General features: G+C 45.4%; 1 protein-coding gene across 1 annotated transcript in view; it reads left to right on the forward strand.

The window, feature by feature from the left end:
- The window catches only part of LOC144753744 (cerebellin-1-like), a 101,489-nt gene extending 83,399 nt beyond the window's left edge, over positions 1 to 18,090 (forward strand). The window contains exon 4 of the mRNA XM_078641326.1: positions 15,416 to 18,090. Coding sequence (XP_078497452.1) covers positions 15,416 to 15,613 — 198 coding nt within the window. The 3' untranslated portion in view covers positions 15,614 to 18,090. The remainder of the gene's footprint in view (positions 1 to 15,415) is intronic.
- Positions 18,091 to 18,787: the final 697 nt, after the last annotated feature.

Below are 18,787 nucleotides of genomic sequence, written 5' to 3' on the forward strand. Positions count from 1 at the left end.
CACGAACCGCTTGCTTCTACTCTGGTTCCCTAAACAGCGATCTATGCTGCGCTCTGGAAAATTGTATATTTTAACTTTATTGATTTTCTGTGCACCGGCTAGTCTTTTAAAAATTCTGCACACATATTACATGCTGTTGTCCTCACGCGTGTAATTTAATTTGAGCACCATCGTGCCGAGCTTTTCCCTACCTGAATCGATAGGAGGGGAAGCAGCTGTTTAGCATTACATTTGTCAGGGCAGCAAGTTGTGTTTGGCTCGACGTTTCTTCCTGTCCGCCTCGTTCCGACAGGGTAACTAGTACTGTTGTGCGGAGGGCGGGCAGGTGAGAGCCAAGCACTTCCGGAACTTCCGGCAACCACTGTAGCGGGTAGCGCTCTAGTGGTTTTCTTCTGGGGCTATTTAGGCAGAGCACCAGTAACAGTGAAGCTGCGGTGAGTGACGGTGGCAGAGTCCACGAGCCGCTTGCTTCTACTCTGGTTCCCTAAACAGCGATCTATGCTGCGCTCTGGAAAATTGTATATTTTAACTTTATTGATTTTCTGTGCACCGGCTAGTCTTTTAAAAATTCTGCGCACATATTACATGCTTTTGTCCTCACGCATGTAATTTAATTTGAGCACCATCGTGCCAAGCTTTTCCCTACCTGAATCGATAGGAGGGGAAGCAGCTTTTTAGCGTTACATTTGTCAGGGCAGCAAGTTGTGTTTGGCTCGACAGGGTAACTAGTACCGTTGTGCGGAGGGCGGGCAGGTGAGAGCCAAGCACTTCCGGAACTTCCGGCAACCACTGTACCGGGTAGCGCTCTAGTGGTTTTCTTCTGGGGCTATTTAGGCGGAGCACCAGTAACAGTGAAGCTGCGGTGAGTGACGGTGGCAGAGTCCACGAGCCGCTTGCTTCTACTCTGGTTCCCTAAACAGCGATCTATGCTGCGCTCTGGAAAATTGTATATTTTAACTTTATTGATTTTCTGTGCACCGGCTAGTCTTTTAAAAATTCTGCGCACATATTACATGCTGTTGTCCTCACGCGTGTAATTTAATTTGAGCACCATCGTGCCGAGCTTTTCCCTACCTGAATCGATAGGAGGGGAAGCAGCTTTTTAGCGTTACATTTGTCAGGGCAGCAAGTTGTGTTTAGCTCGACGTTTCTTCCTGTCCGCCTCGTTCCGACAGGGTAACTAGTACCGTTGTGTGGAGGGCGGACAGGTGAGAGCCAAGCACTTCCGGAACTTCCGGCAACCACTGTAGCGGGTAGCGCACTAGTGGTTTTCTTCTGGGGCTATTTAGGCGGAGCACCAGTAACAGTGAGGCTGCGGTGAGTGACGGTGGCAGAGTCCACGTCCACGAGCCGCTTGCTTCTACTCTGGTTCCCTAAACAGCGATCTATGCTGCGCTCTGGAAAATTGTATATTTTAACTTTATTGGTTTTCTGTGCACCGGCTAGTCTTTTAAAAATTCTGCGCACATATTACATGCTGTTGTCCTCACGCGTGTAATTTAATTTGAGCACCATAGTGCCGAGCTTTTCCCTACCTGAATCGATAGGAGGGGAAGCAGCTTTTTAGCGTTACATTTGTCAGGGCAGCAAGTTGTGTTTGGCTCGACGTTTCTTCCTGTCCGCCTCGTTCCGACAGGGTAACTAGTACCGTTGTGCGGAGGGCGGGCAGGTGAGAGCCAAGCACTTCTGGAACTTCCGGCAACCACTGTAGCGGGTAGCGCTCTAGTGGTTTTCTTCTGGGCTATTTAGCCCTCGCACCCTATCGAGCGCGCAGCGATTGCGCGCAGCCGAAGACACGCCGAAGAGCAGCCAAAGAGCTGCCCGTCTGCGCCCGTCCACGACAGGACGGGACCAGGGGCCTTGGCTCCACGCGTTTGTCCGGCTCTGCTATGGAGAATTCCACAATTAGGTACTCTGCCCAAAATCTTCTAAATCTCAGACTACCATCATTGCCTGGCTGTGCCAGTGATAATTGGCCTTGCCCGGAGGGCCCTTTTTCTTGCCTTAATTGTCATTTTCAAGCTACCTACTTAAATACTATTTGTAAGGTAAATACTGCAACTAACGTACCAACGAAAGGGTTAAAGTGTTTTCTTTTAAATGTTCGCTCTATGCCCAAGCACCAATTACAAATATGGGATTTACTACAAACATCACAACCCGATCTGTTTTTTTTACAGAGACCTGGCTCAAACCCCACACAACACCTGCCATAGCTTTAGGAGTCCCTCAGGGGTATAAGTTTTTACATATGGATCGTTTAGATAAAGTAGGCGGTGGAATAGCCATCGTATACAAAGACTATTTGAAAGTTACTGTCTTGGAACAAAAATGCAGTCCACATATGGAAATAATTGTTTTTAGAGTAATTACTGCTACTAGAGCATCCTGGAAGGGAGCGTTAGTTTATCGTCCACCAAGACCTAGTTCAGGTTTTACTCTCTCTCTCCTGGAGCTTCTAGCTCCTCACCTTAGAGCCAATGAAGATTTTTTGCTCCTCGGTGATTTCAACACTCACATAGATATCCTAGAGCTTCCCGAAACTAGGTCCTTACTCGCTGACCTGTCCACTCTAGGTCTGTAGTTGCAGAACAATGGACCCACACATAAGGGAGGCCACTCTCTAGACCTGCTTTTCTCTAATTGCACCAAAATTCAGTGCCAATCCACTGTCCAGCTAGATTGGTCAGATCATTTCTTACTGGACTTCTGCATATCGGAAGTGGATAAACGCCCTAAAAAGAATACTCTTCCACCAGTATGGCGTCGACAGTGGCACAGGGTAACGGTGGAGGAGTTACAAAGGGTTTGGGAAAAACCTAACCTCATGGCAACAGATGATGTGGAGGGTGCCCTAGCTAAATTCAATGATTCCATAACTGTAGCAATAGACATACTGGCCCCCCTGAAGCTGCATAAACAATTCCCTGCAAGCAAACAAGAAAAATGGTACACCGAGGCACTGAGAGCAGAGAAGCAGAACTGCAGGAAGATAGAGAAAAAATGGAGGAAAGCACGCACAGAAGAAAATAGTAGAGCACATCATGAAGCTCAGTCCAATTATTATAAGAACATTAAGTTGGCGCGGAAGAACAGCATTATTCAGCAGCTTGCAGAGGCGGGCAATTCCTCTAAGGAATTATACAAAATTTTACAAGCATTTGTAAAACCAACAGCTTGCGATAGCCCAGACGACTATTCCCAATCTTTATGTGACGACATCTCTCTGTTCTTTGAAAATAAAATCAACTTGATTTACGAGAAAATTTTGAATGCTTCTAGCCATCAAAGTAGCATCTGTGCTCCTATTCCCCCACCCACACAAAGAAATGCCTCCTTGACAGTCTTTCCACCAGTCGGTGAATTAGACCTTCCTTCCCTTATTAGCCACATAAAGTCAGGATCTCCCGACGACTTCCTACCAGCTAAAATGATGGCCCCCCTGAGTACTTTTATTGGACCACAAATCCAAGACATAATAAACCACTCTCTCAGGGAAGGACACGTGACTGGGGAATTGAAAAAAGCGGTGGTGAACCCGATCCGGAAGAATGCCGCACTTCCATGGACGGACCTCTCAAACCTCCGACTCATCTCCCTCCTACCATACCTTAGCAAAATGACCGAGAGGCATGTGAACACCCATTTGTCAAATTACATCGAGACAGCGGAGGGCCTGGACCACTCTCAATCTGGATTCAGGCCCAATCACAGCACCGAGTCGGCTCTCATCTCAGTGACCGATAACATCAGGATGTCACTGGATGAGGGGGGGTCAACAATTCCGGTGCTGCTAGATTTATCCGCTGCCTTCGACACGGTGTCACATGAAATACTTCTCGGTCGTTTGAGGGAGGTGGGTATAGGAGGCACGGCTCTGTCCTGGTTGGAAAGCTTTCTTTCGGGTCGTCTACAAGGAGTCAAGCTGGGTTCCCATAATTCCATCTTAAGGGAGCTCACCAAGGGAGTGCCACAGGGCTCATGCCTAAGCCCCACGCTTTTTAACGTGTACGTGGCCCCCTTGGCGGACATTGTAAGAAAACATGGGTTCACCCCGGTGTCGTATGCTGACGACACCCAACTTCTATTCCCCTTTCAGACCCTCATGCCCGCAATTCAAAAATCTTTTGCAGACGGGATGAGAGCAGTGTCAGACTGGATGGCACGAAACTGCCTCCAGTGTAATGTAGCCAAGACAGAAGTCATGGTGTTTGGTGGGGCTACTCTCCTCTGGTCCCCAGAATGGTGGCCTTTGGAGCTGGGACCTGTTCCTAGTCCGAAACAAGTAGTTAAAAATCTTGGTGTACGTCTGGATCAAGCACTCCTATTTAAAGAACACACCAACCAAGTTACAGGAGCATGCTTCCACATTATCGGGCTGCTACGGCGTGTTTTTCCATTCTTGCCCGATAATTACAGGAAAACACTAGTCCAGACACTAGTAATCAGTAGGATGGACTACTGCAATGGCCTGCTTATTGCGGCCAATGAGGAGCAAATAAAACAAGCATTGGCATAGCCAATAGGTCTCGCCTTTGGGATCTGAGCACGAGGGAAAAAGTGATGAGAAAACTGTCACAGCCGCTTGTTTCAGGAGACCGCAGTGCACAAGGGAATAACTAATGCCGCTGTCTTAAAATGCATCCATGTAACAAATAATGTGTGACAATAGATAGTCTTGGAAAAGCGTGAATAACAGTTTAGCGATTTGAGCAAAAGACATACACTTTAAGTTCTATGTTATGACTACACAGCACTCTAATGAGACCGCTCGAGAGGCTCCTTGTCTACTGTGTAGATTTTTACAACCTGCAGGCCAAAGAGGAGGAGAGAGGAGGAGCGAATATGAGAGAGAAAGAATGGAAGAAGGACTGGCAGATGGAGCTCAAGTGGGAGAGTGAGTGAGAGAGAAGAGAGAGCTAGAGGAGAGAGAATGAAGGGGAGAGAGAGAGAGAGAGAGAGAAGGGGAGAGAGAGTGAATGAAGGAAGGAGAAAGCGAAAGAGAGAATGAAGGGGGAAGAGAGAATGAAGGAGAGAGAGAATTAGAGAGGGGGAGAGGGTGAGAGAGAGAGAGAGAAAGAGAATGGGGGAGAGAGAGAGGGAAGAAGTGATGCGAAAAAAGTAACAGCCAATGTTGCCTTGTTCTGTGTGAGATAAAAAAAGCAATAGACAGTGCGAGCAAAGTAGAGTTAATAAGGCGTTGAAAAGAAAGAAAAAGAAATATAAGACAAATAGTGAGAAAAGGTAATATAAGACAAATAGCGAGAAAAGGTAAAAGCAAAACACAGAGTGAATAATAAAAAAAAGAAAGCCATTAGAGCACGAGGGAAGAAGTGATGAAAAAACTGTCACAGTAAAAGCTAAGACTACCTAACAAGAGCGGCCGGGAAACTGAAAGTACGGCCGGCCACCAGCCAGCCATGAATAATTAGGGGAGGAGAAGCCACACAGCACACGCTGGGAGAAGCCCTTTGATGTGCTGTGCGGCCGCGATGCGCGCTCTGTGCTGGGGGAGGGGGAGGGCCATTAGCCTGCAAGATCAAAGGAAGGGTGGGAGGGACATTGGGGAACAGATGGCCATGAAAGTTTATGGGCCAAAAGCGCGTGCCTGTGGCCACGTGAACTCGCAGAAAACCGCACGAAAAAAGCGGTGGTTTCACGAGGATTTTGAGCACTTGAATTCTCGCCATTTCCCATTCCTTCGGAATGGAAAAGACGAGACCTAAAAACTGCAAGTGGTCCAAAATACTGCGGCGAGACTGGTCCTTAATGCCCAACCCAGAACCCCTTCTCGTCCCCTTCTTCACCAGCTTCATTGGCTGCCAATAAGACAACGCATAGAATTTAAGACGTGTTGTACAATACACAAATGTCTGTTTGGCATAGGACCTAAATATTTGAAGGAAAAGTTTATACCATACACTCCTGGACGCACTCTACGCTCCAGTAGTCACCAGCTACTTCAGGTCCCAAGGTTCAGAAAAACCAGACAAGGAGGTCGTGCCCTTTCCTATAAAGGCCCAGTTCTCTGGAACTCTCTCCCCCCTATGCTGAAGCAAAACACTAATTTAGAATCCTTCAGAAAAAATCTTAAAACCCATCTATTTACTCAGTTTTAAACAAACATTTTCTGCTAGCAATACATGATCATGTTTAAATCTATTCAGATAGGAGCACAAGCGCGGAGATATCCCTTCGGGGATCGATTCAGGCGCTATAAAAGAATATAAATAATTAAATAAAATAAGGGCCCATTCGCACCAAGACTTCGCTGCTCTCACTCCAATTCAAAGCTTAGCTCTGGCAGCTGCCTCATTGCGCTACAGCATTGACGGCTAGCAGGGGATCGCCAACATGAAGCTCCAACACCACATGCCCGGGACTCTGACCTGATCTTCGCCCTATGCCGACAGCCTCCTGCAGTGCTCACCCTGCTTCTCGCGGCCCCTTCCAATGCGAATGGAACTTGGCACGGATTTGAGGTGGTAAACTTCAGCAGACCCAACCTGGAGACTGCATCCGATCTGTGCTCCACCGCTGTGAGCCTGAAAGTATGATTTTAACTTGGTCCAGCAGGACCAGAAACTCCTGGTTGGTGCTTTATGCTTTTTGGCACTATTTTCACTAAAATCTTTTTTAAAAATCGTAGCTTAGGTTCTACTGATTGGATTTTTGTTGTTTTGGTCTTCTTTTATTTTTTATTTATTATACTCTATTTCGCTAATCTGGTGGGGGATCCTTTTGTGGTGGGTTTTCACTGTGTTACTGTTTGAAGTGTTGCACAAATACTTTACACATTGCCTCTGAGTTAAGCTTGACTGTTCTGTGCCAAGCTACCGGAGGGCTGAGCACAGGTTAATTTCGGGTTTGCTTATGAATTCACCCTGACAAGGATTGTGGTCAGGGGCGGCTCCTCCACTGGGGTGGAGGAGCGTTGCCTCACTGCTTTCTCGTAGTGCGAGAAGCAGAAACATAAAATGGTAATAGCTGAAAGTTATTACCATTTCATGTTTGGTTGTGGGCGGGCAGGTGGGCTGGGCTGCTCTGTGAGCCGGAGGGGAGTGATGTGTCCACTCCTGCCCTGAGTGCGCAAAGACTGTTTTGGGTGACCCCAGTCATGCACACTCTGCCCTTCTCCATGCAGGCTGCAATGCAGCCTACATGGAGAATATGGCCTCCCCATAAGTGTCTGTCTGGGTGCTGTCCCTACCAACTAAAATGCTGCTTGCAGCGTTGTGATTGGCTTAGGGGAGTGAGCCTGGCTGCCTGCTTCCTGTTCCTGCCCGAGGCAGGAGAGCTGGAGAGCAGGAGCCGAGAAGACTGCTATATTTTTTTAATTATTAAATGAATCCCCCCCACCGTCATGATCTTGCCCACGCCCCCCCCTCCAGGCGCAGCCACCCGCAAGCCATGCCGGCCATGACTGATTGTGGTAGCTTCTTGACCAGGCTCACACCCCAGTTAATCAACAACCCAACTTCCTACACCTATTTTCTGCTAATTCAAGCCTCCACCAAAATCGGGTATATATATATATCTCATTTGATATTGATGAAGACTTATACATCCATGCATATATATACATAAATACTTATACATCCATACATGTATGTATAAGTCTGCAACTGTATCCAAATAGGAAGTAATGTTCAATATACTCTTTGAAGTGAAAAGGGTATTGCAGTTGCTTAGTTGTTCTTTAACACCAATTTATTCAAGTTAATTTCCTTTCAATTACGTTTAGTATACTTTTTAAATAATCTTTGTTTGGTTTTAGAGAATGACGGCATGACAATGAAGCAAACATTTCTTGGAGGTGCTACACATGCACCTAACAATAACTAATAAACCAGGAAGAAAGCCAGCGTGCACCTCACACCCTCATACAATCACAAAAGGCAACTGCATGACATTTTCACCCCCAGGAAAATCACAATAAAGGTTACTGTAACGCTCACAGAAATCGTACTGTAGTACACTTATGTCAAGGGATTCGCAGCTCCCTGCGAAAGAGGAACGTCATAGGCCTGATTTAGATATCGGAGGGCACGCTACTCCGTCACAATGGGGACAGATAATCCTACAGGATTTAGATTTCAGCAAACGGGATATCCGTCACCATTGTGACGGACTAACCCGTCAACCGATATCTAAATGAGGTCTAGAAAATCAAAACCAACCACCCCATATCATGTGAAACTTGCGTGGGCATCCCCTACTTTTCTACGTAACGTTTCCACAGCCATATATAAATTCATCCCTCTTTTCCATTTCAATAGTATCAGGGCTTCAGGTGCTCCCCAATGTCTAGCGGCATCTCGCTTGGCCACCACCCACCCAAGATTACAACAAACAAATTGGGCACTAGGAATATCAACATCCCCAGGTATTCCCAACAAGATGTTTTTGGGGTCAAGAGGAATGGTTTCAACCTCCATCCGAGACAGCTCACCCACCACACGCACCCTGTATGTCTGGGCAGCCCCAGAGCATGTGGATGTCCCTCCCACACCATAGACAGCATGGGGAGGACACCTATCCCACTCGATACAAGCGCTCCCTATCTTAGTGCACCCGATGCAGGATTTTTAGTTGTATCAAAGGTAGGCGAGATTTATCGCTACTTCCCTTGCGTGCATCAGGGCCGCCACCCAGTCCACGTCTTCCAGTTCCCCCTTCTCTAGACCCCACCTCTCTTGCAGTTTGAGCAGTCTGTCCGGCATGATTATTGAGCGTTTTATATGTGAGGGATATAGCCTTAGAAGGTAGCTCATCCTGTAGAAGCCGTCCCTCAAGTTGGGAAAACTCAGAAAGGACCTGTATCGCTATGCCCTCTGCCCTCCAGGCATGGCGCAGGTGGGCGTATTTCAGAAATTAGTGAGTGTGCATGGAGTAATCACATTGGGTCAATGCAAATGCTATCAACTCACTGCTTTTAAGGAGTTCTCCCACCCGCGAGGCCTCCAGTTCATTCCGGGTTCTGAACCCTCTTAGTTTCCCGATCTCCTTCAGCTATGCTCCCTCCCAAAGCGGGGTCTCTGTGTCATCTTGCCAGTCCAGCCTATGCGGCCAGCAGCTTTTCGCCAGGCCTCCATCGCCACCTGGGTGACCGGCACAATTTTCGCAGTCCCTTCCGCTCCAGCCTATAAGTGGAATGATCTTGGGGTGCAAACAGCCAGTTGTTCAGGGCCACCAGGCGTACTGCCCAATAATAGGACCAAACATCAGGTAGCGCAATACCCTAATTATAAGGGTTGCATTCAAGAGTGGAGCGGGCTATTCACTTGTGTTTGCTGCCACTACGTTTAGTATTCTTATGTATTTATTTGCATATAAATAGGGAATTTTCCTGACAAACTCAATACATTCAAGCCCATTAGCACATCGAATGCAGGGTCACTGAAATTATGTTGCAGGGGAGGACCAAATTATAGTGCAGGCAGACTAAAATGCGATAAAAGAAGGCAAAGGCACAATATGCTGTGCAATGCAACTGCACAACATATTGTGCCTTTGCCTTCTTTTATTACATGTTAACACTGTATGGGCATAGATTTCATGCATATCAGTTTAACACCTGAATATAGCATTTAACATCTAAATATAGCATTTAACATCTAAAATAGCAATCTTCAACTGAAAGCTGGCCTGCCTCTGCACATCAACTCATGTGGTTGTGTTTTAGTAACTTTTGGTCTGGTTGAGCTAGAAACTAGATTTCTTTGTTAAAATCAGCAAGTTATGCAGATGATGAACTATGCAGCAAAGCTGCAAATCCATAATTATGATGAAAATACTATAACCGCAGAGTCGCATAGTTCCAGTGCCCATGATCTTATGCTTCTCTTTTCATTTTGCCCTTCTGCTAGGGCTCGGTTAGAGGTACATGTACAAAGAAGATCTGTAAATAGAAAAGGAGAACATTTTTCTTTCTAAAGCAACCTATTTTTACAAAACCCACCCGTTTTTAACAATAATTAGTAAATTTAAAAGCCCCCTAATAGCGTGCGTAGTATAATGAATAAAAAGAGTCGACATAACTAACTAAGATGGTCTATGATGTAACTTGCTTACATAAGCATAAGGATACAATGTTATGAACACTATAATGTTGAAATGACCTATGATAATTCGTTAAAACTTTGAAAATTAACGGGCTGGGGTCTATCGAGTTTGTCCTTATTAAATGCAAGAGAAACAGTATCTGTAAGAAAACCTCAGATCTAGTTGCTTCAGATTTGATATTCCGCTGAGGAGCCTGGGTGCCATTGTTAGAAGGACCTGGTTCCTCTTTCGACCAGTATTACGAGAGAAGTCGGTATTGTATGGATAGGCTGTCTGTCATACCTGGAGGGTCCCGCCTTCTTTTGAACAGATTGCTACATGGCACAGAAGTGTTGATGACACCACGCCCACACTATCACCGTCCTCATGCTGTCAGACTTCGGGGGCCTTGTGATTACCTACAGGTCCTCTGAAAGCAAAGTGATTAAGTGAATTGCAGCTTCAACAACCAGCCCCCACCCTGGCGGCCCACCAGGGAAACGCCCGGTGCCCGCTATGGCCAGTCCGGCCCCGGGCGAGACAGAAAAGCTTTCAAAAATGTTATCACATCACAAATCTCAAGCTGTGTGGGAACACCATATAGGTGATGTTGTCTCTACACGACTGGCCCTTCATAGCTGTGATTTCACGACTCAGATGGCATAGTTCCCTACCTCAATTCGGCTAAATATGAAGTTGTCTCTCAAAATCGTCGATAGCAGAGCCTTTCTCAGTTGCTTGATGGAGAAGAGAAAGCTAGTCCAGAATATGTTGGGAGCAAGTCCATCAGCTCCAGGCAGTACCATGTGGCACAGAATGTACTGGAGCGAGAGGGGCTCAGCAGCGGTCAGCACAGGTTCACCCCACATTGGCGAGGTAAATGGAGGATTCTGCCAGGCCACCCACCCACGCGGCATACTTCTGTAGGACAGTGGAAAAACCCCAAGGTTACAGCTGGATAAAAGGTTTATGAAAGGTTTATGGAGCAGCCATCTGACTCGGTGGTTGGCTCCAGCAGGTCTATCTACTAATTCCTAATGTTTCTATTTCCGAATTTATCTTCCTGTTTTGCACTAAAGCCACTCACCTACATATGCATCTCGTGTCTTCATGTTGACAGTAATTGGCCTCGAGAGTGGTGGTGCCCTTTTCCAGTTGATGGAAAGCGTCCTCTCTTCTCTGCCATCTTCTTTTGTTTGTCTTTTCAAGCACCCCAGCCTCCCATTCTTCTGTGCTACCTCGTTCTTTGACTGGGTAGAATATCAGCCCTTTATACAGGCACCAGGAGCAGGTCCTCTGAGGCTTGTGACGGCACACAGAGGTCAGCACGAAACCCTTATAAAAATACGGTCACGACAATGCGTTGATGATTATATGTTATATGTTGTAAAAACAATAAAAAAATATTGAAATAAAAAAAAAAGAAATGCAAAAAAAAAATATTCAATGAAACAATGCATAAAAAAAAGAACTGTAAAAGCTCATTTACAAAAAGACTATAGCTCAGGTTGTAGACATGAAAGCGACATAACATGAACATCCTGATATAGATGAAAATCCATCATAGAAAAAGGCGCCATATTAAAAATATATCATTAAAAAAATCACCTTGATAAAAGACATCATAGAATATACTCAGCGTTAGTACAAAGACACTGAAAAATATCAGCCGAGCAAAATGTCATCATAGGGAAAGGTCAGCTTCGCAAAAAACACACCATCGAAAAAGGGCAGCGGAGAGGAAAATGTCAGCTAAGTAAAAAGCATCATGGAACTATATTAGCTTAGTGAAAGATATTGTGAAATACGTAAACTGAAAACATTCTCTTTTCAGAGGTGCGTCAGAGGAGTGAGTACAGTTAGCCAGATAGGACATGGAACTCGGTATATCTGGGACACATGGTGGTCGGGGGCAAAATACAGCCCCTCCAGGCCAAGATTGACACCATCCTGGCCTGGCAAACCCCAAAAGTCATCCTGAATTGTTGGCTTTCCTGGGTCTCACAGGATATTACAGGATTGTTAAGGGAAATGGCACTGTTGTTGCCCCTTTAAATGAGCTGACTTTCAAGAAGTAGCCCAAAATGTTGATCTGCACATAGGCCTGTCAGAAAGCCTTCGACATCTGCAAGGACGCCATATGTACAGCACTTGTACTCAAGGCTCATGATTTCTCTAAAGGAATACATTGTGCAGACAAACGCTTTAGAGCATGGCATAGCGGCTGTCTTAGCACAGTTAAAAGAGGAGGGCCTAGACCAACTTGTAGCCTTCATAAGTAGAAGGTTACTTCTCTGGACCAGAGGTGGAGTGTGAATCAGCAGGGAGGCTTTTGCTGTGGTCTGGGCACTAGAGAAGCTGTGGCCATACCTGTTTTTTGAACTTACTTCTGGGTTCAGATAGACCACAGGCTCCTCATATGGCTCATACAAATGAGGAGTGAAAATCTCAAACTGTTGAGGTGTTCCATCTCAGTGCAGGGAATGGACTATACCATGGAATACCACCCTGGGGCAGAACAGACCAATACTGATGGTCTCTCCAGGTTCTTCCGTCTCAGTGATGAGAACCACCAGGAGGTTGGGTAGTTGTCCCTACTGCCAGCTGGGGTAGCAAATGTTATACCTGTCAGCCTTAGGGTGGTCTTCTATCAAACTTTTTGCCTTATTACTCCTGTTTTTGCTGAAGCCGTTTTTGTTGGCCTTAGGACTCTGCACACTTATCCACTGCTAACCAGTGCTAAAGTGCTTGTGTTCTCTCTTTTAAACACTGTAACATTAGCTTACACCGAATTGGCACACCTAATTTACTTGGAAGCCCGTAGTAAAGTGGTACTACATGTACCCATGGCCTGTAAATGAAATGCTAATAGTAGGCCTGCAGCACTAATTGAGTCACCCACTTAAGTAGCCCTTTAAACTTGTCTTAGGCCTGCCATTGTATTCTGTGTTGTGCAGTTTTAAACTGTCACTTTGACCAAGCAAAATCAATCTTTTGCCAGGCCCTCACTCTTCCTTTTACTACATATAAGTCACCCTTAGGGTAGTTCCTAAACAGCCCATAGGGCAGGGTGCAGTGTATTTAAACATGTGGGTGTGTAATTTTAACTTTTACATGTCCTTGTAGTGAAAAACTCTTAAATTCGTTTTCACTACTGCAAGGCCTACCTCACCTATAGGATAACATTGGGTTACTTTATTACAGTTAATAAGTGATGACATTTGATTTGGAGCAGGTAGGAAAGTCATGTTTGGTGTCTGAGGAATTGTCATTTAAAACCCTTTTTAAAGGTAAAGTCTGATTTTAAGTCACAATTCTGCTAATGCCACCTTTAGAAAGTTGCCATTTTCTTGTCCTAACCATTTTGTGCCTGCAGCCTGTTCCTGGGCCACCTGACTAGGTGTAGTTGGCATTTGGCTTTGTGTATTCCTCCAGACAACATAACAATAGAGGGCCTGGATGTTGGCAGGATGGGCCATCTCTGACAGGATGGTGGGCTGGCGCAGCTGTCACCTAACACACTTGCACTTCACAGGCACTGGCTCAGCTCACTCACACACAAAGGACTTCACACTAGCCTATTGTGCCCTCAGACAGACTAGGACCAGGACCGGAATGCAAGAAACTGCAGACACCTCTGTAGAGGCTTCTCCCACTTTAAACTGGGCATCAAGTATACATTTTGGACCCTCAGATTCAACTTTTCAGATCATGTCTGGATCTGTGTAAGACTCAGAAGAAGGATTGCTCTGCTGCCCTGCTGGTCTGCTGCAAGAAGCACAGGCCAGCTGCTCTGTTGTCCTGCTGCACTGCTGCAAGAACTGCTATGCTGCCCCACTGCCTCGGGAAGAAAGACTGAAGCGGCATCTTGAACCCAGGAACACAAGAGTGACTCCAAGGGCTAGTTGGCTGTTCTGCTGTTCTGAAGGTAAAGGAATACAACAAGTTCCAGTCCCTTTAAACCCTGCACCTGATCTCTGCCTGCTGAGAGTCCTGACCCCCCAAGTGGTGCTTCTCCAGTCCAGGACACTAGGAAGTGGGATTAAAGGTGCTTTGAACTAATGTAGCGTGATGTAACTTGACGCAGGACATCGCATCGCAACCCTTGCAGTTCCTTATCAGAACCGACTTAGTGCAATGCAAATTGACGCAGACGTCACATCGTAGCCCTCGCAGCTCCTAATCGAAACCTATGCAGCGCAACACAACTCAACACAGGACGCCCTATTGCTGCTCGGAACCGCCACTGTGTGCCGCAGTGCCCCACATCAAGGACATAAGCCTCAATTCTCAGCAGGCCTAACCTGGTGCCTGTGTTCAGCCCGCATTCTATCACAGTTGGCCTGAACTTGTGACTTTGTCCTGGTCCAGCACGACCAGTTAACCACAGTTGGTGCTTTGTGCTTTTAAGCACTTTTTTAACTAAACCTATAAGATTGGAAATCTGTGATTGAAAATTGAATTTTTATTGTTTTGGTGTCAAATAATGTGTTCATTTTTACTCTATTATTCTAAATTGGTGTGGATTTTTCCTTGTATTGTGTTTTCACTTTATTACACTTTAAGTGCTGCATAAACACTTAACACATTCCCTCTAAGTTAAGCATGGCTGCTTTTGCGCCAAGCTACCACAGGGTTAAGCACAGGTTAATTTAGTTACTTTTTATGGTTCACCCTGACAAGAATTGTGGATGTTGCTTGAGTAAGGTTCACCCCCTCAACCAGCAACCCAATTTCTCACACCTCCCTTAGCAGTAGTTATCACACCAACATTAATAATAATCTACGAACACTTTTATATAGTGGTATATGCACAATTACACCACTACATAACAGTGTTCATTGCTTACAAAACTGTTGGTGTGGTAACTATAACGTAAGTCATTATTTCATATGTAGTTTAAGCAAGAATGTTAAAACAGTAAACAACACTAATAATCGAAATAAATCAAAAATAAGGATTGTATGTTACCCAGACAATTTTAATGAGGTCCATATAGACCAAAAATATTGATGTGCACATTTTACTATATACACGTTTACTTCAGCATGCACTTCATAAAATGTCAACCGTACTTAAAGAACCTATTCAGAAATGGTACAACGTTATAGGGCAAGAGTAACGTTTTCCCATTATTTGCTGCAGCTATATGGATTATCCTTTTTGTTGCTACAGTGTTTTCTGATTAAACTTGCCTCTTGTGGTTGTTGCCATTTCTAGTTTCTGAATGTAGATTGTTTTGGGCTTAGTGGAACTTGCCTCTGTGGTATGCACTATGTAAAACCACAAAATAACTAAAGAAATGAATAAATAGGGTGCATCAGCTCATAAGACTTCTTATATGCTCAATTGTGATTTTTTTCCCCACAGGTGAGTCTAATGCTGAACGGCTTCCCAGTTATCTCTGCCTTCGCTGGCGATAAGGATGTCACCAGGGAAGCTGCCACCAACTCTGCACTGGTGCACATGGAGAAGGGAGACGAGGTCTACCTAAAGCTGGAGAGGGGAAACCTGATGGGAGGCTGGAAGTACTCCACCTTCTCAGGATTCCTGGTCTTTCCCCTCTGATCAAATTGCACAAAGGGACAACACTGAGGGGGCGAGAGGGTCAGCCCCATTAAGGATGAGCAAGGAAGCTCAGAATGAAGAAACATCACGGCAAAAAGCAGAACTGGGGGACGGTGGGCACCTCAGTCCACGTATCCATCATGAAACACTGCTCTTTGTTACAAATAAATGTTTAGTTGCTGGTCTGTGGTTGAAAACTGATAGAAATACCTGATGTGTCCTTTAAAAGAAGGATCTGAAATGTCAGTGTTTTTAGCTTGTCTAAGACATTGTGCAACTTCTTTGCCAGGGATGGAACTATCTCATCCACAACGCGTACATCTTGAAATGAAGTCGCTCTCCAAGAGGAGAAACTAAATAGTAAATAATAAGTTATGGCTTGATGTGAGCCATACCTTTCACTGACTGGTAGGTCAGATAAACACATAGGTTCACGCACGCCCTTTTACTATCTAGATCTGAGCTGCTTAGATTTGCCGGTCATTCTTTCTATACAAAAAGGCTTCCATCGCTCCTTACCTACCTGATTTGCAGTCTAATGACATGGTCAACCACTGTTATTTGTGGATGCCTGGTGGTTTATTGGCTGACTGCAGAAAAATGCTGGCCTAGTCATTGAAAGATTGTGGATGGACACACTGACCGGTTGCATTGCTCACTCCCCACTCACCTCCGCCTTACTCAAAACCACATCTCCTTCAGAAAAGAACTTAAAACCTGGCTATTCGACAAATAATGAACCCCTTACCCAAGGGCTTTGAGACCCTCTGGGTGAGCAGTGCGCTATACAAATACCTGAACTTGAACTATTGCCCATGAACATGTTGGATTGCATGGTGGACAGCCATTTATTTGACACCCTGCTGGTATGGTTCATAGATTAGTCACTGCTCTACGGAGAATCTGCGGATATTCAACCACCAGAGCAAGCACCATTGATAAACCTATGAAACAGATGGGGCAAATTCTTTGCCGTTGTAGTAGGATCCTCATTCTACACTTCTCCTGGTCATTATGAGAAAGCTTATGTTCATTTTGCTTGTGCAGTGTGCACTCCAAGCCTTAATTGTGTCTCAGAACCTTTGAAAAAAAGCAACCAGCAATGTTTGGGCAAAGAGGTGTCAACGTTTTCTGCCATGGGAGAAACAAAAGACAAGTGAGAATTACAACAAAGGCAATGCCAGCACCGAACTGAGAATGGTGGAGAAACGTTTCGACATCTAGCCATGGAGCTTGCAGGCCGTAATCATTTCATTATCCTGTAGGGAGGGGACATTTCAGTGGGGAGTTGTGTGGTGGCAAAAATCAGGGGTTCCGAGTAAGTGTTTTTTTCAGTTTTGGTCTGAGGAGCATCAGACGGGAGGTGTTGCGAATCACTGGTGAGGGTGTTCCAGAGGTGTGGACTGAGGCAGCGAAGCATCTGTGTTCTTTGATCTTGCATTTGGTTCTGGGTAACGCCAAATGATTGACACCAATAGGCATATACTCTTGCAAGGGATTTTGGCCAGTACAGACAGTCCATCCTAGACATCTGAGTTGATGGAGAATCGGCAGCTCTTTTTTTAAGCCAAGAATTTGTGCCCTGATGTTCTTTATGGAGTCATTTTATTTGGTATGTAGGCATCGAGGCTGAATCAAAGGGTGATGCAGCGTAACAAGGGCTTTGCCATAACAAGCGCCACGTCTTCTACAGTGTTGATTTCTTGACATATGAAAAGCAGTCATTTTGAGTTTCACCTAGTAAAAATAGAATACTTTCCCCCTGTTTGAGTATCAAGACTGAATTCTGCATCCCGAGTGGTGCCTGTGCTTAGACCTTGATTCCCCAGGAAATAACAGATTGCAGTATTAGCAGTGACCAAGTCCATCGCACACCTTCATTGAGCGTTAAAAGTGTACAGAGATTGGCAGGTAGATTGTTTACTCCACAGGCAGGCTTAAACTTGGACCTTCTTTCACCAGTTATCAAGATGACATGATTGGACATTGCTACAAACTTGCATTTGTTGCCTATCTCAACAAGCTTGCTTATCATTCTAATGTGCTACTTGGCCAGCCCTACAAACTGACTATCCATATAAATTAAATGGACGCCAACCTATCAAAGGAACTGGTTCTCCCATCACATTAATGGCCTTGGTCAACAAGACGAGAACAGGTAGGGCACCGAACGAGCTTCTAGGTAGAGTTAGAGATCAACAGATTAAGTAGTTGGTCTCAGAGGATGGTCAACCCGTAAGCTGTATTGTTTACCAACCAGTCCATTCTTTATTTAATGTGATGGTTTCACCAGCAAAAAAGCTTGTGGATGGACGAACTAAAGGGTAGGTAAGTGTTGTGCCTGGTGGTGACCAATCAAACCAGTTTGCAGTGGCCTAGTCAGTTGTTTGAGTTGGGTACTGGAACTGGCTGTTCATCTAGTGAATTAATTGCCAAAATAACTGTACGCTTCATCAATAAATGGATTGTTCCTTCAAGTAATGTGTTTCTATTCTTTAGAAGATGAGTGCACTGAATAAACAAGGGGGGAGGGAGCAATCCGATCTTGAAGACTGTGAAAAGTGGCGGGGAGGCAATGAGTACGTTGATCAGAGAAGGAAGTCAATGGCTTGTAAGAAGAGTCCACTAGCTTTGTTAGCCAAGTGAACTGGTTGGTCATCAGGCTAATCGGCATTAAACAGTTTGGCCTTTGGGTGAGCAGCAAGGCTAGTCACTAAAAGAGCTAGATGGTTTCCATGGTCATAAGGACCTTTCTAGTGGCAAAAGATCACTGTGTGTAGTGGCCTACGTATTAAGATGACAGCAACCCTGTGCGAGTAGGTGTAACTCTTCACAGACCGAACAATGATCTGCCTTCACCTCCGTTTCCACTCCTGCTCCATTTCCATCCTCAACCACTTGCTCCTCCCTCGCTTTCAAACCACGCTCCCTCGTCAGCCACCACACGCGACCAACAACCTACCACATCTACTGATCAATCCACGCAACATGTCACATCATACGCCCACCACCATAAGCACATGTTGTACACGTAACTCGGGACATAGCACTACGGTTACTGTATGTAGAGCTGGTGCGCTTCCACAGAAGTGCTGTGTGGTGTGAGGGCAAGCATCCTCACCAGGGTCCTGCCGGGTACAGAGTGGTTGTTACACATAAGGCACATCATCGCAC

This window comes from Lissotriton helveticus, chromosome 5_1 (genome assembly GCF_964261635.1).
Source record: "Lissotriton helveticus chromosome 5_1, aLisHel1.1, whole genome shotgun sequence".
NCBI classification, from domain to species: domain Eukaryota; kingdom Metazoa; phylum Chordata; class Amphibia; order Caudata; family Salamandridae; genus Lissotriton; species Lissotriton helveticus.